At 37.3% G+C, this 24,450-nt stretch overlaps 1 protein-coding gene across 1 annotated transcript in view; it reads right to left on the bottom strand.

The window, feature by feature from the left end:
• The window catches only part of PREX2 (phosphatidylinositol-3,4,5-trisphosphate dependent Rac exchange factor 2), a 282,460-nt gene that overhangs the window by 44,219 nt on the left and 213,791 nt on the right, over positions 1 to 24,450 (bottom strand). The window contains exons 36-37 of the mRNA XM_028852724.2: positions 5,239 to 5,305; positions 4,805 to 4,995 (exon numbers count right to left, since the gene is read on the bottom strand). Of these exons, the coding sequence (XP_028708557.1) occupies positions 4,805 to 4,995; positions 5,239 to 5,305 (258 nt within the window). The remainder of the gene's footprint in view (positions 1 to 4,804; positions 4,996 to 5,238; positions 5,306 to 24,450) is intronic.

Here is a 24,450-nt window from a genome sequence, read left to right as displayed (position 1 = left end):
ACTTACAATCATGGCAGGAGGCAAAAGAGAAGCAGGCACCTTTTGCATAAGGAGGCAGAACAAAGTCAGTGCAAGCAGGGGAAATGCCAGATACTTATAAAACCATCAGCTCTCATGAGAACTCACTCACTATTATGAGAACGGCATGGGGGAAACTGCCCCCATCATCCAGTTACCTCCACCTGGCCCTGCCGTTGACACATGGGGATTATAATTTGAGATGAGATTTGGGTGGGGACACAGGGCCAAACCACGTCAGAGGTGATTTAGTCATGAGAGTGGGGGTCTTGTGAATGGATTAACACCCTTATAAAAGAGGTTCAGGGAGCTCTTCCCTCCCTTTTGCTCTTCTGTAATGTGAGAATATAGGGTTCAAGGTACCATCCTGGAAGCAGAAACCAGGACTCTCACCAGACACCGAATCTGCCAGTGCTTTGATCTTGAACTTCCCTGTCTCCAGAACTATGAGAAAATACATTTCTGCTCTTTATAAATGACTCAGTGTGTTAGTCCATTCTTGCACTGCTATAAAGAAATACCTGAGTCTGGGTAATTTATAAAGAAAAGAGCTTTAATTGGCATATAGTTCTGTAGGCTGCATGGGAAACAGCAGTTTCTGCCTCTGGGGAGGCCTTAGGAAATTTACAGTCATGGTGGAAGGTGAAGGGGAAGTAGGCACCTCTTACATGGCTAGAGCAGGAGGAAGAGAGATTGGGGGAGAGGTGCCATACATCTTTAAACAAGCAGATCTCATGTAAACTGGGGATGGTGCCAAATCATTCATGGAGGGATCCATCCCCACGATCCAATCACCTCCCACCAGGCCCCACCTTCAACACTGGGGTTCACATTTCAACATGAGATTTGGGTGGGGATACAGATCTAAACTCTATCACTCAGTATCATGCATTTTTTTATAGCAGCACAAATAAACTAAGACACTATATATAAAAATGAAACTATGTTCAGATGTGTGTTGTTTGATAGAAGTTACTAGAGATAATGCAAAATGAAAAAGGATGACAGAATAGAATTTTTTCTATATATTTAACTACCTTTTAATCGTATTTAAATTAATTAAAAGGCAAAAATCTGATCAACTCAAAAGAGTCCAGCCTGCTCCTCTGCCACTATTTAATAGCAATGATGACATTAAACATAAGCAAATGGTTGAACAGCATATGGACAAGAAAGTCCATCAGGAGACTTGTCATTCACACACAGAGTACTCTGCAAAAGATAATTTACTGAAAACAAAACCAGGCTAAATGCTTTGGGAAGATTTTAATAATTCATCCTGAATTCTATTCCTACTAATCTCATATTCACTATTGTATGTAGCTCTGCCATCTGATTCAGATTGGCATGAAAACATCTAGACACTAATGCTAATTAAATCTGCCTTTTCATTCTGAAAAACCACATTCTTCCCATTAATATCAAACACATGCAATAAAATTCGATAGTTTTAAAAAACATTTTAGATCCTCTTTCTGTCCAGTGAAATCAGAAAAGGCAGGAAATTGACTATCTAATGTGGATACCATATTGTTGACTTTTTTCATCTTGATTTTAAAAGTAAATGATAAAAATGGCTTGTGTAATATTTATTCTGATTCACGCTGTGAATTTCTCCCCTCTGTTAGAACCTGAGGGTAAACCTCCATGTTTAATGTTGCGTGCAGGTGTGGATCTGCTTGGATTCCTCTCTAGCTGTCTAAATTAGAATTACTAAAGAATTATTTTAGGAACAGCCTTCTGTTGGCTTTTGGATCCTAATATAAATTAGCACATATCTTATCATCATGAAAAATCTAAGCATAGTCTTCACTGAAAAATTAAAGACTTTTATATTCCCCATTTTATTCTGCATAATGGAAAAATAAAACTATACAATTTTCAAATAGTTTTGACCTTAAATTCACCCCCTGTTATGGGGCATTGGTGCCCACAGCTTGGTAAATATCTCGTGAAGTGAATTAACGAAAGCTGTATTTATTTTGAATTGTAGAAATCAAGAAAGTAAAAGTATTTTAAAATGTCAATGTCCCTTGTGATTCTAACACACTAATCAATGCATCTAGTAAGTATAAAATAGCTGTGGAACATCAATCTATTTCCCTTACACAACACCAGTCTAATTCTAAAATTGCTCGTGAAACATCTGAGACAGTAATTTGGACAACTTAGTCATGGTCTCTAGGGTTAAATGGCAGATTTAACTGAATTACCTTTCAGTATATTAATGTGGAGTTAAGAGTAGGTGCTTATAGTTCCAAAGTCTGAAGTACCCCTTTGGTTCCAGTGTATCCAGACCTCTTATACACCAGGGTAAGAGAAGAGAAGAGCACGAGTACTTAAGGCAATGACGCTTTGTTGAGGCCACAATGGACTCCTTGTTGTTGCTTGAACACATGGTGCACTTTCCCACTTGAGGACACTAAAGCTGCTGCTCCCTATGGTCTCAAGGCTCTTTCTCTGAGATATCTGCATGACTCACTCCTTTGTTTTTATTTTTTTGTTTTTTTGGGTTTTTTTTTTCTTTTTCTTTTTCTTTTTTTTTTTTTTTTGAGACACAGTCTAACTCTGTTACCCAAGCTGGAGTGCAGTGATGTGATCTCCACTCACTGTAACCACCACCTCCCAGATTCAAACAATTCTTCTGCCTCAGCCTCCTGAGTAGCTGGGATTACAGGTACTTACCACCATGCCTGGCTAATTTTTGTATTTTTTTTAGTAGAGAGGGGGTTTCACCATGTTGACCAGTTTGCTCTTGAACTCCTGACCTCAAGTGATCTGCCCACCTGAGCCTCCCAAAGTGCATGAGCCACTGCACCCGACCACTCCTTCATTTTATACCAGTGTCTTATGAAATCCCCCATCGCAAATCTCCCCATCTGATTCAGGTTGGCATTAAAATACCTAGATATTAATGCTAATTTAATCTGCCTGTCTTTTCCCCACCCTATCTTCCTTTATTCACTTGAATTCTGTTCTTTTTGGATTTATTCCACCTACCACATTACATATTTATTTGTTTACTTTATCAACAATTTCGCCCCAATGCAGTACATACTATATGAAAGTAGGGACTTTATTTTCTCAATGCTGTGTCCGCAGCAACTAGAACAGTGCTGGCACATGATTGGTGCTCAATGCATATTTGTTGAATGAATGAGTAATGAATGAATGAATAGAAACAGACCATATGAACATAAGTTTATCAGAAGGAAGATATTATTTCTTTGCTAGCAAAAATCTTTCAAATCTTTGATCCATTCAGATAGAGATGATATTTTCAATTAAGATTTTAAAAAGCTTGCAAGAGACAGCAAAGTACACAGCAATGAAAATTAAAGTGAAAAATACTGCATATTTTGCCAACCACAAAAATTTAATGTTCTTTTTAGAGAAATACTCTTGCCATTTTTCATAAGCACATTCATGCTGCATAGGGCCTGAAAACTAGAATGTGGCCATCTCAAGTCAAAATGGATTTTCCCAGATGGCGAAGCTGCTGCCTTCAATGACCTTTCTTTCTTTTCTGCCTCTATAACCTGATCCATGAAAACCCAATTCAAACATCACTTTCTCCATGAAGAGTTCCCATGTCTAACCATCTCAAAGATCTATTCTCCCTCTGAATCCTACTCTTTAGCTGCAACTTTCCTACATTTATGTTTTCTTGTTCTTGAGTTGTGTGTGTTGTACGCGTGTGTATTTTTATCATTATGTTATTTTATGTTAACATTTTTTTGAAATTTTTTTGCTTGCTCTTCAAGTTTTATGTCTCTGACATGAACACTTTATATTACACAGCCAATAGCACTGATTGCAATCCTTTGCATGGATTCAGTGCCAAGTAAATTTGAGTATGTAAACACCATCCTCAAAATCAAACCGACCTAATGTAGGTGACGGGTTGATGGGTGTAGCAAACACCATGGCACATGTATACCTATGTAACAAAACTGCATATTCTGCTCATGTACCCCAGAACTTAAAGTATGATAAAAATATATAAATAGAAGAAGAGACTGTCTCATGACAGACTAGTTCCCTACTTAGATTAAAACAAGGACTAAAATTCTGTCCTATTATTTCCATTTACTTGATTCTATTTCCTTGTGGCAATGGAGAGGCGACAGCATATGATTATGAAGAGGGACTTGACTCAGGGATTCCCACTCACACTTTGAGTCTAAGTCTGATGTATTTATATGCCTATCTTGGCTGCCCCAGACAGACCACAGTTGCCTAAGATAAACCACCTGAAAAGAACCCATCAAATATTTCCCTTTACATTTTCTGGAATAGCACATTGTGTGAGCTCCTGGACCACAACTTTGCCAGGAGTTAGAAAGCAGTTGCAACTCCAAGCAGCATCTAGCTCACAACACTTGGTGTGTAGGGATTGGAACCACTGAATAGTGGACTGTCTATCAAAGGCAGTGAGAAAACCAGTTTTGTGAGCTAGTTGAGTCAGCTCCTACTAAACAAATTCCTCTAGTGAATAAAATGAAGGCGCATTTTTACCTAAAATGCAAGTATGTTAATATAAATGCAAGTATGATAAGATTTTGGGCCACAATGATATAAACGTGGGATTGCCTTCATGTGTATGACTAAATAGTCACTGAAAATACAAGAATTAAAACCAGAAAACATCCAAAATCTTATTCCAAATACACCCGAGTCTTTCGAATGTTTCCAGTTTTAATTTTGTGAAGCGAAAATGTCAACAAAAACCATCAAATAAAGTGCGATCTAACGAAGAGGCAAGCAAGGCGGGAGGGTCACATACCGATGCACACCGCTGCTGCACATGAGGATGTGGCAGGCGCCTAGCCTGGTGCACAGCTCCGAGGAAACTGACAGCAGTCCAACCCCAGAGGCACTGCACGCTGTGTTTGCACAGGCAGCTGTGCGCTTGGATCTGATGAACGAGGCTACCAGTCGGTAAAGTTCATCCAAAGCGTTGAGAGGCCTCATTAGCTGCAGAAAAAAAAGTGATGAATGTCAAGTTCAGCATGTTTAGTAAAATCCTTTTAGATGGGTTAAAATTCATAGTTGGTATAGCTGTTAAAGAATAGTCTAAAATATTATTTTGTTTTGGTGGTAACGGAATTAAAGACTACAAATATTTATAATTACTCATTGCTCAAGAACAGCAGAAAAATTAAATAAGGGAGATATTTAAATTAAAAAGCACCAATAAATATAATCATCTGTTTTTACCTTATCTACATAGGCAGCTTTGGATGTGGAGTTTGGTGGTGAATTTGACTTGTCCAAGTAGAATGCCCTGTAAGAATCCAAGGAATAAGTTATCATTTGTTGTTAGACAAAGCCATAACATGCATGAAGATGTTCAAGAATCACTGACTTCCTTTTAAAAACAAGTGAATAAACAAAAGCATTGAACATTAGAAGGCTGGGGTTGCACAAATGTCAACCATTTAAAAGAGATGGTTAAAATTCCATTTAAAAAAGATGTTTAAAGTTACCACGGGGTCTATTACAGATTGTGCAACCTTGGAGAGATCACTTGTCTGTGCTCAGATTTCTCGTTTGTAATTTTAGGAAAGCATTAGCTTCTACTTCACAAGACTGCCAAAATCAAATGAGTTAATGCAGACAAAATATGCAGAACAGTGCACAGCACAGAATAAGTGCTTATTAATATTTATAATGATCAATATTATTAAAAAGTTGAAATATATTTTTGTGACTATTGAAGAACATTATCCAATTTTCATTTATTGTGAGAAAGATTATGAAACAAACGCTTATAAAAACCTAACTTTAAACAGAACACTGAGACGATTCTTTCCAGCACCAAGCTATGCTCCGATTAGAAGTGAAACTCTCTCTGAGGGTTCAGTGGCTCTTTTTTGTTACTAGGATATAATATGGTAATGATTATTTCAACACACAAAGTGGAATCCTAGTGGCCTAATACACTTTGCGCAAAAAAACGAAGGACACACTGCAAAGGATATTATCATCTCTTTTTAATGGCTGTATAGTATTCCATGCCATTTTGTGTATTAAAATAGCCATTTTAATACCCAAAGTGGAATCCTAGTGGCCTGCAATAATTACAGCAATTTCCAAAGAATTCTTGCTGTGTTTGCTTGGCTTGTGGCTCAATACTAAACAAGAATTTTAAGGGAATGATCTATGAAGATAAAATAGTTACATTTTATTTGACTTAGTATCTATTTTTTTTTTTTTTTTTTTTTTAGTGGTGGTAAAATGTATACAGTAAAACACAAAATTTAGCATTTTAACCATTCTTTTAATTTAGTTTATTTTTAGATTCATGTTTTTTACATGGATATATTACATAATGATGGGATTTGGGCTTCTACTGTGCCCATCATTCAAATAGTGACCACTCTACCCAATAGGCAAGTTTTCAACCCTCAACCCCTTCCCAACCTCTCCACAAGTGGGAAGAGGTTGGGAAGGCGGTTGTGAAAAGGGTCTATTGCTTCCATCTCTGTGTAAGTGGGAACATACGGTGGTTAATTTTCTGTTTCTGAGTTATTTCAGTTAGGATAATGCCTCCAGCTCCATCCTCATGTTGCTACAGGGGACATAATCTCAGTGTTTTTTATAGCTGCATATTATGCCATTTTAAAATTCTCAAGTGTACAGTTCAATGTCATTAAATACATTCAAATTAACCATCTAGTATCTAGTGTCTATTTTTGATGAGGTGACAAACTTCACATTTCTAGAACGTGACATTTTAATGTTGGTAAAACAAAATAAGTCCCATGATATTAGAGTGAGTTGTCATATTAGATATTCAAATAAAATCTGATTATATTGCTGTTTCAGAGCATCTGCAGGACTTCAAAGTGTTGGTAAATTATTATCAAATTCACACTATAATTGGGCAAAATCAGTGAGGGACAACTCTACACCCTGTGTGGGTTTTTTGAGTCCCACTGAACATATGTGTTCACACCCACACAGAGTGATATTCCCATTACTAGCAATAGTGTTTTGTCTTTTAAAAATAAAGTAACATGGATTAGTCAAGCTCTACACTTTAACTTACGAATGCTTTAGCTCTAAAGACTAACTTCCAAAATGACAATTATGCTCATCCTTATTGAGAAGCAGTTTCTTCTTGTCTAAAACACATATTAAACCCTCCTAAAAAAGTTTCGTAAACAACTCAGCATCCAAGATTGGCTGTTATTCATTATAACTCACTCTGCATTCCTAAGACATTTCCAGGTACCATCTGCAGTTCCCTCAGCCTGAGCACATAACACTGATGGGAGTGTGGGGGCTACAGCAACCCCAGGCAGCAACCCTCTAGACTGGGTCATGGTGACATGAGCTACTGCAAAGTGGAACATCCATCAAGTGCCATGAAAATACAGCTCTATCTAGCTGAGTCAATTAGTGTCTACTAAAAGCACTAGATCGAGAGCAAAATAAGACCGAGGGGTTATTTCCATGTCTAAAATCAAAGGCCTCATTTGAGACTTCATTTGAAAATTTTCAAGATTTTCCCCAGTATCTGAAAGAGAGATAATTCAAGAGGAGTGCATCATAAAAGGAAATGAGCTTGAATTTTGTGAGGTACAAAAGCATGCAATGGGGCAGGAGCTGGGGCAGAGTGAATGAGCAAGTTAGGCCACAGAGGTAGACCCCAGGACCTTACAGGTCGTGATAAGGTTTTACCCTAAGCAAGTTGGGAGCCATAGAGGTAAATGGCCATGGAACTTGCAAGATTGGACGTTTTAAATATTATTGCTATGTCCAACAATGCATGTTCTACTGAAAGGTCTGTGTGTCCTTTCATTTCAGTTGTACAGGTACTTATGTAGGATTAAACTGTGAAAACCCACTTACTCTCCATGGTTGAATGAGTATGAGCATTTTGCTCTTTTGCTTCACCTTTTAAATAAATAAAATATTACAGATACAGTGGAAGCCTCCTGTTCACCTATTCTTATTTCATTTCTGCCACTAAAATGTAAACTCCCCACTAGAATGCAAGTCCTCTAGTAGCTATGGATTTATTTCCTTTTATTCATTTCTGCATTTCTAGCACCTGTAATAATATGTGGAGCACAGTACGATCTTAATAAATATTTGTAAATAAATAATAATTTGACATTTTTGTTTCTTTATGGATGACTGATATGGTTTGGTTGTGTCCCCACCCAAATCTCACCTTGAATTGTTATAATCCTCATGTGTCAAGGGTGGGACCAGGTGGAGATAATTGAATCATGGGGGCCGTTTCCCCCATACTGTTCTTGTGGTGGTAAGTCTCACGAGATCTGATGGTTTTGTATGTGGGAGTTCCCTTGCAAAAGTCTCTTGCCTGCCTTCATGTAAGATGTGACTTTGCTCTTTAGCCATGAATATGAGGCCTCCCCAGCCATGTGGAACTGTGAGTCCATGAAACCTTTTTCCTTTATAAATTGTCCAGTCTCAAGTATGTCTTTATTAGCAACATGAGAACAGACTAATACAATGGCATTCCTTTGGACTTTGCCAGGCTGTTTCAATATATTAAATATTCTGGGGAAAACTCATTTTAATGGTCCATTTTGTTGGCTGTCTTTCTTACTGTTAGGTCTCCTCATGCGCTTTGGAATTAGGTTTTGTAAGTTCATTTGAAGTGGGATGATTTTTAAATTATTTTTATTTAGTTTTTTTTTTATATAGCTCCATCCCCTCTCTCTCTCATCATCCTTCTCTTAAAAATGGTTTTGTGCCCAGGATCACACATTTGTAAGCAGTTTTATGTCTGATCTGACTATGACATTGTTTTGACATCTGGATTATCACCAGTCATGTCCCTGAATTAGTGAAGGATTTGGTTTAGTTTGGTTCTGTGGTTTAGGGCCATGCCTAAAACGACTTCCTCTTCCCATCTTAAACACCAAGCTTCGCAAAAGCTCGTCTCAAGCAATAGTGACCAGCAGATTTTTCATCCTTCATTCAGAAGTGGAGTCCTGGCCGGGCGCGGTGGCTCAAGCCTGTAATCCCAGCACTTTGGGAGGCCGAGACGGGCGAATCACGAGGTCAGGAGATCGAGACCATCCTGGCTAACACGGTGAAACCCCTTCTCTACTAAAAAATACAAAAATCTAGCCGGGCGAGGTGGTGGGCGCCTGTAGTCCCAGCTACTCGGGAGGCTGAGGCAGGAGAGTGGTGTAAACCCGGGAGGCGGAGCTTGCAGTGAGCTGAGATCCGGCCACTGCACTCCAGCCTGGAGGACAGAGCGAGACTCCGTCTCAAAAAAAAAAAAAAAAAAAAAAAAAAAAGAAGTGGAGTCCTCTACTACCTGGTTTCAAAGTGAGGCTGGCTCTGGATTTCCACCTAGTGTACAATAACCTTCATGTCCCATTGCCCTGCAGACGCTGTCCCAGCCCCTCTGTCCACCTCCGGAGTCCAGCAGGCCAGAGGTCTCAGCGTAGCTCACAACTCATCACTTGCATTTCATTTCCATTTTTGGGCCACGGAGATAACAAACTGTTTTTGAGCCCAGCTGTGACTTTTGCATTTTCTATCCTCGTATTTTATCTAGCATTTGTTACATGCTTGGAACAGAAGCGGCATCTCAAAGCTGGAACCCACAGAAGTACCTTGATCAGATGTCCTCATGCCTTTTCTCAAGTAAACTTGGTAGAAAAAGCAATGTGGTAAAAAATAGTACACAAGTCACAGTCAAATTATTTAGCCTCTCAAAGTGTCAGTTTTCTTATTTTCAAAGTGGATATTAGAATTGTCTGACATAGCATGGTGTTGAAGATTAAATTAATGCATATGAAATGATCACTAGTGTGATAGGCATATAGGACTCATTCAATAGACAATAATAACTATTATTCAAGTACACGCAGTGGGAAGCATCTCTGGACAATTTTTAGCTATGATAAGGCATAATATTAAGGTCGAAGCCTTCCTGCTTTCTGTGGAGGTAATCTGAAATACTTTATGACACGTGTTAAGAAATAAAAATTAAGTTAGATATTTGGAATCTATGTAATTTCATGATCAATGTAAGTAGAATTTAGGCCTAAAAAGAAAAGAATGTTTTTCAGAGTAAAGGAAAGAAGACTATCGTTTAAACGGCTTAACTGGGTGCAGCTCTTCTAAACCTTGAATTATCTGGGAAGAAAACTATTCTGTAAAAGCAGCCCATAGCTCATTAGTACCACCTAAGGGAAGCATTGCTACAGAAACAGCTGGTAGAATGGAGCACTCTCTTCTTTCTGAAAAAGGTGTTCCTTAAAAAAGAAAAAAAAAAAGCTGTCATTGATTCAGCCAGTTAAGAGCTGTTTAGATCATGTTGATCTGATTCTGCTACATTCACTTAAATTGACTTGATACAAGTCTTCAACTATTCAATGGTGCAAATGTTTAAGGGAAAAAAGTAAGTTAGAGAAATAACTTTTAAAGGTTTAAAATGTAGCAACATCAAGTGAAACTTGATGTAGGCAACAATCTGCCTTTTTAAAACTGCTATAGGCTGGGCACGGTGGCTCATACCTGTAATCCCAGCACTTTGGAAGGTCGAGGTGGGCGGATCACGAGGTCAGGAATTCAAAACCAACTTGACCAACATGGTGAAACCCCCCGTCTCTACTAAAAATACAAAAATTAGCCAGGCGTGGAGGCGAGCGCCTGTAATCCCAGCTATTCAGGAGGCTGAGGCACGAGAAATGCTTGAACCTGGGAGGCAGAAGTTGCTGTGAGCTGAGATCGCGCCACTGCACTCCAGCCTGGCAACAGAGCAAGACTCCATCTCAAAACAAAACAAAACAAAACAAAGAAACCCCCAGCTATATAGCAGAACTAAGATAGAAAACATCCAATGTTTTAAAAATTTTTTTACACTTTTTTTTAAACATTTAAAATACAGAAGACAAAGGTTTACTGAAAATGTAGAATTATATTTTGTATTGGCTCATCCAGACTTGTGCTAGTAGTTAAGATTTGTTAATCCATGATAATAAAAAGCAACAAAATATTATAAAGCATATCTATGAACGGATGAAGTCCAGGGAAATAACCAGAAAATAAAGCCACTTTGATACTCCTATGTAATATAATTAGCCAATATATTTTTAATTCAATTATTTTTTAAAATAAGAATTTATACTTGAGGCTACAACTAATTTCAGGTATTCCTCATCAGAAAAAAATTGTTCAGATATTTTACAATCATAATGTTTACAGGTATTTGTAGAACATGAGTATCTTTCAGAATTTCACAAACTGTGGACAGGACATAAATTTCCAAAGCACTTTCCTTAATTAAAAAAGTCTTGCAATGCCCCTTAATCAAATTTTATGGGAAAAGTTAATGGCAAAATTTGATGAATGCCAAAACTAACCATATTTTATTATGCTTCTGAGGTTAGTAAGAATGACATCATGGTCCTTTGTCTGAGTATACAAAATCTTATTAAGACATTTGAAAGTATGGCTACTATTTTACATGGGCTGCACAGTAAGTTTCCTTTCATGCTGGCATACAGCAGGCTTCATTGTCATAACTTCGTCAGTTAACTCTGCCATGTAAAATGAATATATTATGACACTATTTTTTTTCATTTAGTCTCTATAGGATAAAATACCAATGAGAGAGGTGGTAAAACGTAAGTTCTAATAAGCAGTGGTATAAATATATCCAGTCAAATAACTACAATGAAACAAATCTTGTCATTTATTGCATACCATCTAATCAAGAAGACAAATACACAGGTATTTATAAAGAAAGGCAGGGAAGTGACAGGTGAGTTTAAAGGTATAAAGAGTCATTGGGTCTACAGAAGGAAGGCCTCATAAGACTATGGCATAGGGGTTAGACTTTGATGCACGGGTAGAATTCTGACAGGTCAAACTGGGAAAGCTGTATTTCAAGTGGAAGCAATGCCCTAAACAACAGAGCAGGTACACAATGAGTGGAGCCAATGTGACTGAAGACTGGGTTCATGCAAGGTAGAGAGAGAGAGAAGGCTGGCTAAGTAGGCTGAATCCACATTATAAGGAAATTAAATATCAAACCAATGATTTGTAATTAACTTGGTAAGCAGTGAAGAAGCACTACAAAATTAACACTTAGCTATCAGCAGAAAAAGGAAAAACAAAAGGATGAATGGGAGGAAATACATGACTCATCAAATATGAAAATTTAGAGAACTGAATGCTGCAAGAGACCCTAAAAAGGAAAGAATCATTCAGCATTCAAAACAAGACGCTGGTGATATAAATAGGGAATTGATGTTTGCCGTGAGAGAGTAAAGGAATCTGAGGAATGCTGAGATTGGTTTAGACAGTTATGTAAGTTAACATACTAATTTAAGAATTAGGAAAGTGCTTTATCAAGTGGGTAGGTAATGAGAATCCTAGCTCAATAGGGTTAAGCTGGTGCTCCAGGGATGTTCACTTTTCACAGAAGGAAAGACAATGCAATTGCCTTATTTAAAATATTTAAACCAATTTATTTTGTCAAAGGAAATATACAGAGGTTAAATCAATGACAAAAGTGGCATTCTTCTCATCTAGCAAACTTTTCCCCCCTTTTCTGGGCATGGTGGAGAATATCCAATTCTTAAGAGAGATGATTAAGGCCTAAGAGCCTCATGCTTTGTAAATAAGGAGGAACTACAGTATTCAGCCCAGATTTCTGCTATACACTTGCTTCTTCTCTAGATCATTGCTTATGAGATATTCTCTATATTTATAATCATTTACAGAAAGTTCTCACTTAGTCAGACAGATGTATACTTCCCCTAAAATTGCTTCCTACCCCAAAGTGTTCTAAACCGTATTAGGTTGCTTTTATGCATTTTACAAGTATTTTCAATTTGATCAAGTACTCTGCATTTCAGAAAAGAATGGTAACAGTGTTTGATCAATTACAGATATCATTTATAGACATAATTAGATATGTCATTATTATAATGGTACAGGAGTTGACTACAGGTGTGACTGGGTATCTCTATGAGTTTCATTGTTAAACCGAATTTAACTACCACAGCACCTAAATTAGGAAAATATAAATCCATAGAAAATCTCATGAAGATACACTGATCTCTTGTATAAATGAAAATCTCCAGACAGGTTCAACCTGTGGCCACATACGGTTAAAGAATACACGATGATGAGTGGGAAGGTGGGAGAATATTAATTTGCACCTCTATCCCATGTAGCTTCCCCGTGCCCATAAGCATTAGCATTGACTTCTCTGGGATGCATTTTACTTAAAGTTACATGAAGAGAAATTCTGAATAATGAGATAGTCTTCTATTTGCCTGGATGTCTTTTGGCCTGTCAAAAATGGAGCACCTAAGGTCGCAGTTGTCATTGAACTGCCTGTTACCAATTAATAGCTTCACTTCTACTTGAGTGTTAAAAAAAATCCTGCTAGAATATTAACAAGACAAGACAATAAGTGTGACTACAGAAAGTAAGACTTTACCATATTTTTTTAAAAAGCATTTCCCTGACTTCTTTTATACCCTGAAAAAGTAATGATGGTGTGAGAGGTAGTGAAGATACACCTCTCTACTCTTCACTGCTGTCAATACTCTCCTTTCTTTGAGAAGCCTCCATTAGTGACCTGACCAGGCTGAAATCCTGTTCTCTGCTTTCCAAATGTTCCATCACTCCACTTTGCTTTTTGCTCCCTCTTTTATGATTCTGCTAAGGTGACATTCCTTCTCCTGCTCCTGTGATATGTACATATCACTGCGGATGCCACCTACTGTTAAAATACTGCATATATACATATTTTCCAAGGCAACACCATGTCTTGCTATTAGGGAATATTATCTCCATGGAAATGGACAGGAAAAGAAGCAAATCTTTTCAAAACATCTCATACCTAGGAAAAACATTAAAGTCAAGTCATATACAAAAACATCAAAGTCAAGTCAATTATTTCAAACTAATTCAATTTAATTTGATAATTATGTTTCAAGACAATTCTGCATCTTCATACCAAAGAATAACTTTTTAGGTTTAAAATCATAAAATTCTTACAAAGACACTATGAATTGCAAGTTGATGGAATGACTCTTTTTCTACCATGTCCTTTCTCTGTATACCCTATTTAACTCCAATCTACCTTTAAAATTACCTTTGTAAGGCATAAATATAATCATTTCATTGCCTTGCTTTAATATCATTTAAATTTCTCCAGTGCCCAAAGCCTCACATTTTAGCCAAGCATTCAAGGGCCTTCCTAATTGTTTACCAGCAAACTTCCCATTCCGTCTCTCAACACCATGCCTTGCCATGTCCTTGCTCGATTTCCCCCAACACACCATCCACATGTAAGTTTTCCCACCTTCCTGCATATGGTTCTCTCCTGCCTGGAATTCCCTCTCACCTCCTTCTGCTTGGCAAAACTCTACTGATTCTTCAAAACTTAGCTCAAATGTGACATCTTGAGAACTTCTCCACTGAAACAAATTTATCCTGCTCTATTATACTGAGTTGCACTCATCCTGTTCCTTGTGCTAAATTATGCACTCTCAGTGGGCAGAGACCCATTTTTTAAATTTGTAATCCCATAATGTAAGAGAATGAGTGCGAAAAATGGCATGTACCTAATACTTCTTGATGTAGTATTGAACTGAATCGAACTTTATTTCATGAGAGCTAGAAAGGGTTGAAGTTACTATACTATGAAACAACTATATATATATATGATCTAACAGAGGAAAAAAGGTATTACAAAGTTTAATTTTAAAGACAGATAAAATAATCATTATGCACATTTTTAAGAAGATTCTTTATATGCAGGAGGAATTCTTCTTGAGCTTATAAATATCAGCTACAACTCCATGAACATTGAAACACAATACTTAAAAGTATTTAACAATCATCAGAACTTAAAATTAGAGAGTGAGGATGCTTACCAATCTCTCCTTCAGTGAGAGACAACTATAGTCAAGAGAAAAATATTCTCAGGGTCCCTTGCAAGTCACACAGTAAGTGTGATGACAATAGCACCATTTTACCTACAAATTACTCTAGCAAGAAATGACACAGCAAAATTCTTGTTCAGTTCTAACTAAGAAAAGACCAAACATAGTTGCACACTATTGTACTGAGATTTTAAGTGTCTGACTCTTGGCTTACATACTTTTGCACTGGAATCTATAAGAGGCTGAGATTTCCTTTATGTGGCAAAATTCAAGGTCCTTAAGTACAGTACCTAATACATGGTAAGTCCCTCAATGTTGCCTATTATTAATATTCATTCTTCCAGAACCATCTTCCACATCACCTCCTCACTCAAACTTTGTCTGTATCTTTCAAGTCAGCAGCTTTTCCCTATACCCTAGCACCAGGCATACCCCTTAACTTCAGTATCTGCTGCTTCAGTATTGCTATGCCTTAAGGATTTGTTTATATGTTTCTTTCCCCACTAAACCATAAATACCTTGAAAACAGAGACAACGTACAGTTTCTCTTTTACGCCATCACACAACAACAGGCACACAGTGAGTTGTCAACATATTTTGGTTGAATAAATAAATGCATAATTAATTTTCAAAATTTATTGATGAATAATAGCTCCAAATCATTTCCAAGGACAATGTGTTTTCTTTCAAGAAAGATTTCATATCAAAAATACTGAAAATTATCCATCACGGATGGTAGCTGTTGCTCAAGAAAAAATCCTGCCAAGCATAATAAATTTTCTCCATCACAAAACATACATCCCCTTTCACTATTTCTCTCATAAACTGTAGTTATAATAGGAAAAAGATAGCGGACTGAGAAAGACAAACCAGGTCTTTTTTACCCTATTTTACCCTATTTTAAACTTCCAAAGTGCTTAATTCAAACCAGCTGAAGCAGTATAGAATTGTCACCATCTTCTAAGATATTAAGGCAGACAATTCAGGAATGAGTCTCATCTTATAAATAGCTGTAGACATCTGCTACAGAGGGAAGGCCAGGAAAATGGAATATGGCTAGAATTATAGATATACAGACATTAGAAAGATGTCACTAGCAGTATTTAGAGACATTGTGAATACAGTAAGAGAAATATATCAAATAATTGAAACTTCCTCTTGATACCTGTTTGGTAACTTCACTCCTCACATGAACAGACAGATCAAAGGTGAATCTTAAGGGAATAGTTGGAATTGAACATACTCTGCACGAGGACAGGGACTTTGTCATGTTTATCGCCACAAGCTCAACACCTAGGAAACTACCCGACAGAGAGAAGTTGCTCAGTAAATATTGTTAATGAATCAAAATTAAATAATTTAAAGACAAAATGAAAATTAATAATGAATAACAAGGGACGATCTCATGCAATACTGAGTCTTCCCTGCAAAGAAATGTAAGCTTGACCAAATTCATTCTAGTTAAGAACTAAATATTCATTCACTCCATGCCCCTCCCGGACATAGTCCAATAACTCCTCTCCTTTTCCATTCAAAATTTATCCTGAAGAAGTCCAATCTGCTAATCCCACTTCCAAATCTTCAACCCACTCTCCTCAGCTGACTGTCATCCTACGAGAACCATTCCCTCTAAGGATGCCAATGACTGCATTGGCCCAATTCAGTGGATACTTTCTAGATATCATGTCCTGAATCTCTTCTTAAATGTAGCATCCACTCCCTCAAATTCTCTATTCTCTTGCCCTTTTGACTTTGCCCTGGCGCCTTGTTGGTGCTCACATACTTTCCCTGCTTTACCTACTCTGTGTCCTCTTCACTGCCTATCCCATAAGCATCTGTTTTCTTGGGTTCTGCTTGTCTCACTATTCACACTTTGAAACTTTTCCCAGGCCATCTTGTTTTCCTCTCAGGGACCCTAATCTGTAAACTCATAACTCTGAACTCCAGATTTGTGTATTTACTTATTTGTTCATAAACAAATAATTCATAAATCAGGCAGTACCAAGTGCTAGGGATAAAAAGGTAAAAATAAGAAAATATTCATCTGTAAAGAACCAATGGTGTGGTTTAGAAAAAAGGAAAATAAAGATATAATTATAATCCAGTGTGGTGAGTGATCTACAAAGGCTCAGCAGAGTGCTGGAAAAACACACCAGGACAAGGATGTATTAGAGAGGCAAAGTGAACACAGAGTCTTTAAGACACAAGGAGAATCTTAAGGGTGAGAAAAGGAATGTCCCATTTTGATCATGGAATTTAAGTCTGGAAAGGTATTTAATTCCCTGAAAAGAGGGCAAGGTATGAGCAATAGAAATAGCAGTTGGGAGATTACTCAGCAGATATGAATAACAGTTGAATGAAAGAAAGAATTGATGGAAGAAGAAAACAGAGGGGGAGAAAATAGACAAAAATGGGAAGAGGTAGAAGAGAGAGAATCTTATTTATTATTGATTCCACCGGCAGTGAGGAGGTAAACGATGTGAAACTTAAGAGAACTTTTTTCACTTGCTCTTGTTGTTGATAAACTACTGTAAAATCTGTCTAACCTTCCTGAAACCCTGTGGCATTCAACAATAGAAACATGAGAATAACAAAAAATACCAATCCCACATTATGAATTCCGGACATAAGGATGTGTTCTTAATACTTTCATTCAATTATTTAATGAATATATTTTGAGCAACTATTAAGGTACGAAGCAATAGTCTGCAGAACAACAGACAAGAGACAAAGCTCCTTCCTGCAGGAAATATGCATCTAGTACTCAGGAGGCAGGGGCGTGTCCTTCTTTGCCTGGCAAGTGTTGGATGACCCCAACTTGTGCAGTCTTTCCTTTATGGGAAAACAGAAACTGCTAACACTGGCTCTTTCTGCACCTGCTTTTCTACTATAGTATGACCCTTTCCCCAGTGTTGTTTTCAATGACACTTTTTTGCCTGGGCATAAAGCAGACTTGTTCTCCCTCTTTCAGAATCTGCTCTCAGCTCAATTTACAATTTCCTTCCCTGTGTAAAGAACACACACGGATATATCACAGGCCAAAGCTACATCTCTCAGCAGCATTAAAAAAAATCCCAGCCTATGTCCCCCAGCTCAGTGTCACTCAAAATGTAGCTTGCAGACTTCAGTAAAGAAGTTGTGAGAATTTAGAAATTAGATCTCTAAAAAAGCCTAAAATTGAATTCAAAAACTAGATTTGGTCAATGCAAACTGTATAACAGTTTATACTGCCCTGACATGCAAACACCAAAAGTCTTTGTCTTATTCACCAGAGTAGAGACTAGAGCAGCAAGTTACACGTAGTTGCATGATCATCGTGCACAGTAGGGCCACATCACAAGAAGTGATGTTTGTTAATTACAACCAAAAGTGTATAAAAACTGCAAACAAACATAAGTAGCCATCTTCATTTAAAATCTGTCATCTCTGCAATATTTTAATTTTTAATCAGACTTTTAAAAATGATAGTTTAACATTATTAACTAAATTAGAGAAATAAAATTGACATTGTTTTCATATGTAATTTACTGACTGCAATACAACTTCACTGGGTTTTCATTGAGAAATTGCTTTGAAAACCCTTCCTTATTACTCTAAACATATCTCTATGAGATTTATTTTCTTCGAAGAGCATTATTAAAGCAAACACAAGAGTTTAAATGTCCACTTTTCCCTGTAAACTATGTTGTCATTCCAACCTGGATTAGATATATTAACAAGCAAGAAACTAGCTATTAGTTTCTCATATTAAAAACTTTAAATATTGGCATACGCAGTGTTTGTTAAAATAAATGGAAAGAGCTCCCACACAGCAAAAGAAACGATCATCAGAGCAAACAGACTACCTACAAAATGGAAGAAAAATTTTGCAATCTATCCATCTGCCACAGGTCTAATATTCAGAGTCTACAAGGAACTTCAACAAATTTAAAAGAAAAAAAACAAGCAACCCCATTAAAAAATGGGCAAAGGACATGAACAGATAGTTCTCAAAAGAAGACATACATATGGCCAACAAGCCTATGAAAAAAAAGCTCAACATCACTGACCGTTAGAGAAATGCAAATCAAAACCACAATGAGATACCATCTCACACCAGTCAAAATGGCAATTATTAAAAAGTCAAAAAAACAACAGATGCTGACGAGGTTGCAGAGAAAAGGAAACGCTTTTATACTATTGGTGCGAGTGCAAGTTAGTTCAACCATTGCAGAAGACAGTGTGGCAATTCCTCATAGACCCAGAGGCAGAAATACCATTTGACCCAGCAATCCCATTACTGGGTATATACCCAAAGGTATTATAAAGATACATGCACACATATATTCATTGCAGCACTGTTCACAATAGCAAAGGCATGGAATCAACTCAAATGCCCATCAATGATAGACTGGATAAAGAAAACATATAAGCCATGGAATACTATGCAGCCATAAAGAGGAATGAGATCATGTCCTTTGCAGGGACACGGATGACGTTGGAAGCCATTAGCCCCAGCAAACTAATGCCAGAACGGAAAACCAAACACTGCATGTTCTCACTTATAAGTGGAAGCTAAATGCTGAGAACACATAGAGCAAGAGGGTGGGGGGAACAACACACATTGGAGCCTGTTGTATGGTATTGTGGGAGGGAGAACAGCAGAAAGAATAGCTAATGGATCCTGGGCTTAATACCTAGGTGATGGGATAATCTGTACAGCTAAACCACCATGGCACATATTTACCTATGTAACAAACCTGCACATCCTGCACATGTATCCCAGAACTTAAAATAAAAGTTGAAAGAAAAAAAAAGTACATGGAAAGATGTTGAGTTTGGGGAATTACTATTTCATTCACAACTTTTTTTTTTAAGAGACAAGGCCTTACTGTGTCATTCAGGCTGGAGTGCAGTGATGCAATCATAGCTCATTATAACCTCAAACTCCTGGGCTCAGGTGATCCTTCCACTTCACCCACCTGAGTAGTTAGGACTACAGGCATGTGCCACCATGGGGCTAAGTTTTTAAAAATTTTGTAGAGGTGAGGGGTGAGGGCCTCTCTGTGTTGCCCACGCAGGTCCCAAACTCCTGGCCTCAAGTGATCCTACTGCCTTAGTCTCCCAAAGTTCTGGGATTACAGGTGTGAGCCACCACACCTGGCCACAACTTTTATTTTTGATCGCAAAATAACAGAAATGACTTAATAGCAATTCTTTATTAACTGCCTACAGAATCTGGTAGATTCAAGGCATAGTAAAACAGACCTGACTGTGATTCTTTTCAAATAGCTTTCAATTACACATTGCGTAAACAGTTCCTACTTCAAATACTCCCATTGGAGGTACTTGCAGGCCTTTTGTACCATTGTTCTCAGCAGACCAGGGCAATTATCTTTTCTGTCTTTGGGCTAAATCCAGGACTGGAAGCACAGCTGAAGCTGTACATTCTTCTGAATAGTTTTGTTTTGTTTTGTTTTTTTAACAATTGCCTCTATCTTTATCATGTTTACTAGTAAGAAATCAAATGCAGTATCTACATTATTCTCAGGAACATCTCTGCGTGCAAACAAGGTTCTTCCCGTTCCATTTTGCATAGCTATTTCATGCAAATTACTTATATGTCTTTTCTACTCAGTGGGGCCAGTCGCTTCAACACCAAGCACCCTGGAGAAACTTTTGATGTTAATTCTGTTCTCTAAGTTGCTCTGAAGGAAACCCACGAAAGCTACCTTCCACAAAATACATCTTCAGACACAAATCTCTGTGGTTAGCCATTCTATATGTTAGGCAAATACTGAGGATGATACATACCTCTTCTCAGCTAATGCTTGTGACAGTCTGTGGAGCATCACTAGCCTGAATGGACAGATTAGAAAACGGGCTTGAAAATACTAATATCAAGCCTGTTGGGGGCAAGTTCTTAATATCTTCAAGCTAGTCAATGGAAGGGTAGGGATTGGGATCCAAGTTTGGCCAACTCTCCATCTTCCAGTATATGAATGCAGCAATTCCATATCATTATCATTAACTTTCTGTGTCTTCTCACTCACCCCACTGCAGAAATTTCATATTTAACCAAAAAAACTGAAAACATTCTCCCCATAACCTAAATGTCATTTGGTCTATTAAGCATATTTTTATTTTTTTTCTTACCTGGCTCAGAAGATATGCCATGAATGTCATATTAGGTCTACTGAAAATGCCTCTGCTTAAGACTAGCAAGGATTTGTTCATCTGTCATCTCTCATTGTTTTCTGAATGCATCTAATTTTACATCTGAGTTCACTGATATCTCAAGTACATGAAGTTCAAAGTTTATAGAAACTGAAGCACATCCCAGACTCTTTTCAATTATTAATGTGTACACAATCTCCCAAGTTCTGGGATTATGAATTAATTTGCACACAGTCTCACAAAGTTCTGGGATTTCCTTTATAATCATTTGAAATATACTATGAATGGAATAGAACTACAGGCTTTCAATTCTGCCTGATTGAAATGTCTTAATATTTAAATAGACAAATTAAAATATACTAAGTTCTGCTTTATTCTATTAAAACATTTTATATTTAATCATATATAATTATCATTATACAGTTAAAATTATATGTTACCATATATAATATTATGTAGGACATATTTGATACTTTTTTTGGAATTTGATACAAAGAATACGGCTGGTAATGCATTTTGATGGCATTTAAGATTGATACAGATGAATCCTTCTTCCTTGACCACGTGAAATATTGCATGAGGAACATTCATTAGGAGAGCAGGAATACTTTAGTGGGCTTGATTCACAGTCTCACACCAGAGATACTTTATTTTGTTTTCAAGTAACAATAAGACTCCAACTATTTCAGTTCCTTCTGCCTTTTTCTTCCACTCCACCTCCATTTGTTTCTACTTAGGGTTCTTATTATCACTTGCCTGAAATATTTTAAGTTTCCTAACCAGTCTCTCTGGCTCATCTTCTCCTCACCCCTAATTTGTCCTCAATGGTACCACAGGGTGCACAGTTGAATATGCATCCTTTCCGACCCCGGCCTGCCCCACTTAGAACTCACAAGCCAGTCGCTCACTTACAGGCTTCTGTTGAAGTGTCTCAGCTGGCATCTGAGGTCCTCTATGGCCTGCTCCTGCCCCCCAATCCCCCAACTTCACTTTTAGCCCCTTCCCACCTATTATAGTCCCACAACTCCTTCGACTGTATTGTTTTCTCTCTCTGAAACAGCTTCTCCACTGCTCTCCACTTGGCCCACTGGTAGTCATCTGTCAGAACTGCCCCCAGTCCCCGGACTCCTCAGCCTTTCCTAAATGCTCCTGTTCTGTGCTCCTCAGGCATCTCAGGCATCCTGTCATACCAGCCATGCTGCATTCGGTAGAGTATTTCAAAATAACCTGTTGGTTTCATTGACTCTTCCTCTTAAAATTCTCAAGAGTATTTTGTCCTGTTCATCTCTGTATCCTCAGTGCTGTGCACATTCCTGTGCTTGCATACAGGTGCACAATATTGTTAAGCCATAAAGAACAGTTTACAAAACAGAATGGAAGGAGCTAGGAAGACCCATCTGCTAATCATCATGATGTGAGTCAAGAACCCGCCACTGTTTATATCTTGTGTCCTGGTTTGGTTGCCCTGGCTTTTGAGCATTTACATACATACAAACATTTATTAATAATCATCTATTAGTAGCTGCTTTGTCAACAAAGGTAAACAAACAAACAAACAAAAGACAAGGTGAAAGGAGAAACAGACACAAAAAGTATATAAAGCATAATGGGGTAAGTGTTATAATAGAATCATGGTATAGGATTATTTTTAAAAGATTGATATAGGGGAAGTAGGAAGACCTCAGTGAGGAAAGTGGTGGAAAATTTAGGGGCATGTGAGAAAAGATGGGTAGGAATTGGCCAAGGAAATTGAAATGGATGTCATTCTAACTGAAATTATGAAAAGCCAAGTCAAAATGTGTTGATTCTTTTCCTAAATGACTGACAGAATTTCACAAATTTGAATCTACAAAACATAGAACTGTGCCCCTAGTTGAAGTTCGGTGGTGGTGAGGGGACGGGGTGGGGGAGGGGGGGCGGCATTTAACCAGGCAGCTAATTTTATAAACCTAAAGCTCTATTCTTTATACAAATCATGAGTTTCAGCAAATCCATATTAATTTCTTCTAAGTTAAAATCATGGTTTTCCTATCAAAAGCTCTGGCTGCAAGCTAAATTTCCTGACTGGTGCACGGATAAAGCTTTGAAAGTATAATTTATAATCACTCATTCACCTGCATGGTACATCCACAAAACAAAAGAAGTCTGAAATGTCAGCAAAAAAGAACTGAACAAAAGCAATAGGAAAAAAATCACTGAAGGAGCTTGACTTAAATATATTTTTAAGATGGATTGTCCTTGTGATCAGATAGAAAAGTCAGCAGAGTTAAAAATAAAAATCAATCTTGCTTCCATAAGCACTGACAATTTTTCCTCACTGAGTATATTTCCCTAACTATCTTTTTGGGGTATGCTTATTTTCTCTTTGACACTTCTAACTTTCATTTATTTCCGAAGGAAATTCAGAGCACAAATACTTTGATCTTCCCTTTGCTTTGGTGAAAACAATAGCTTGTATTAGCTTTGAGACAGAGGTGGCTCTCTTCAAAGAATTCTTTTTGAAGATGATTTCATCTGCTTCTACTTGTCAGCCAGAATATCTATTCATCCTTAAAAATATTATCACAATGAAGGACTTATCACAAAAATAAAAAACCCATAGGTAAAGAATTCTAATCTCATTTGTTGCCCTTACCTAAAAATTGCATTAAAAATTTCTTTAACATGAAAGTAAAATAAATATTAGTTATATTACAACTTCTTAAGGGCAAATGAATTAGTCTGAATTAAAATAAGCATAAGTCCAGTCCAGGTAAGTTACATAATACTGCATGCATAAATCTATGTGCAGTTATATCACATTCTCGGTAAAGCAATGGTGGCAATGCTTAATAGAATTACAGTATTTTTCAAATTAAGAAGAGATATATTGCTTTCAAAGTGTCACTACAATTTCAACTCTATCTGATCTTGCCTCATGTGAAATTTATGAACCTTGGCTATGCTGATGAATTTTTTTGAGATGTCTCCAACAGAGTCAGCATCTGCACCCTTCAAATGGCCTGGAATTTTTTGGATATAAAACAAAGTAGGCTGAATACTGGAATAAATTCAATAAAATAAATGATAATACCACAGAAAAGATGGCCAATGTGTTATGACTAATCTGGTTTCCAATTCAATTCAACTATTTTTATGGTACTAACTTTGTACCAAGCACAGTGAGGAACTAGGACATGGTTGCCCTCAATATGTATTGAGGAAGTCAGGCAAATAACCCACAAGTCCAATTAAAACACATGAAATCAAAGAGGTTATTAGGTTTTAAAGAAGACAGTGATTGATTATTTCCAGCTGAAGCTATAACTAAAGGCATTCTGCAAGAAGATACATTTGAAATGGGTCCTAAATAATCACACTATTCAAGCAA

The sequence above is a fragment of the Macaca mulatta genome, chromosome 8 (assembly GCF_049350105.2).
Source record: "Macaca mulatta isolate MMU2019108-1 chromosome 8, T2T-MMU8v2.0, whole genome shotgun sequence".
Taxonomy (NCBI): Eukaryota; Metazoa; Chordata; class Mammalia; order Primates; family Cercopithecidae; genus Macaca; species Macaca mulatta.
Note: the sequence above shows the minus strand (reverse complement) of the source record. Positions and strands in the feature narration are given on the sequence as shown.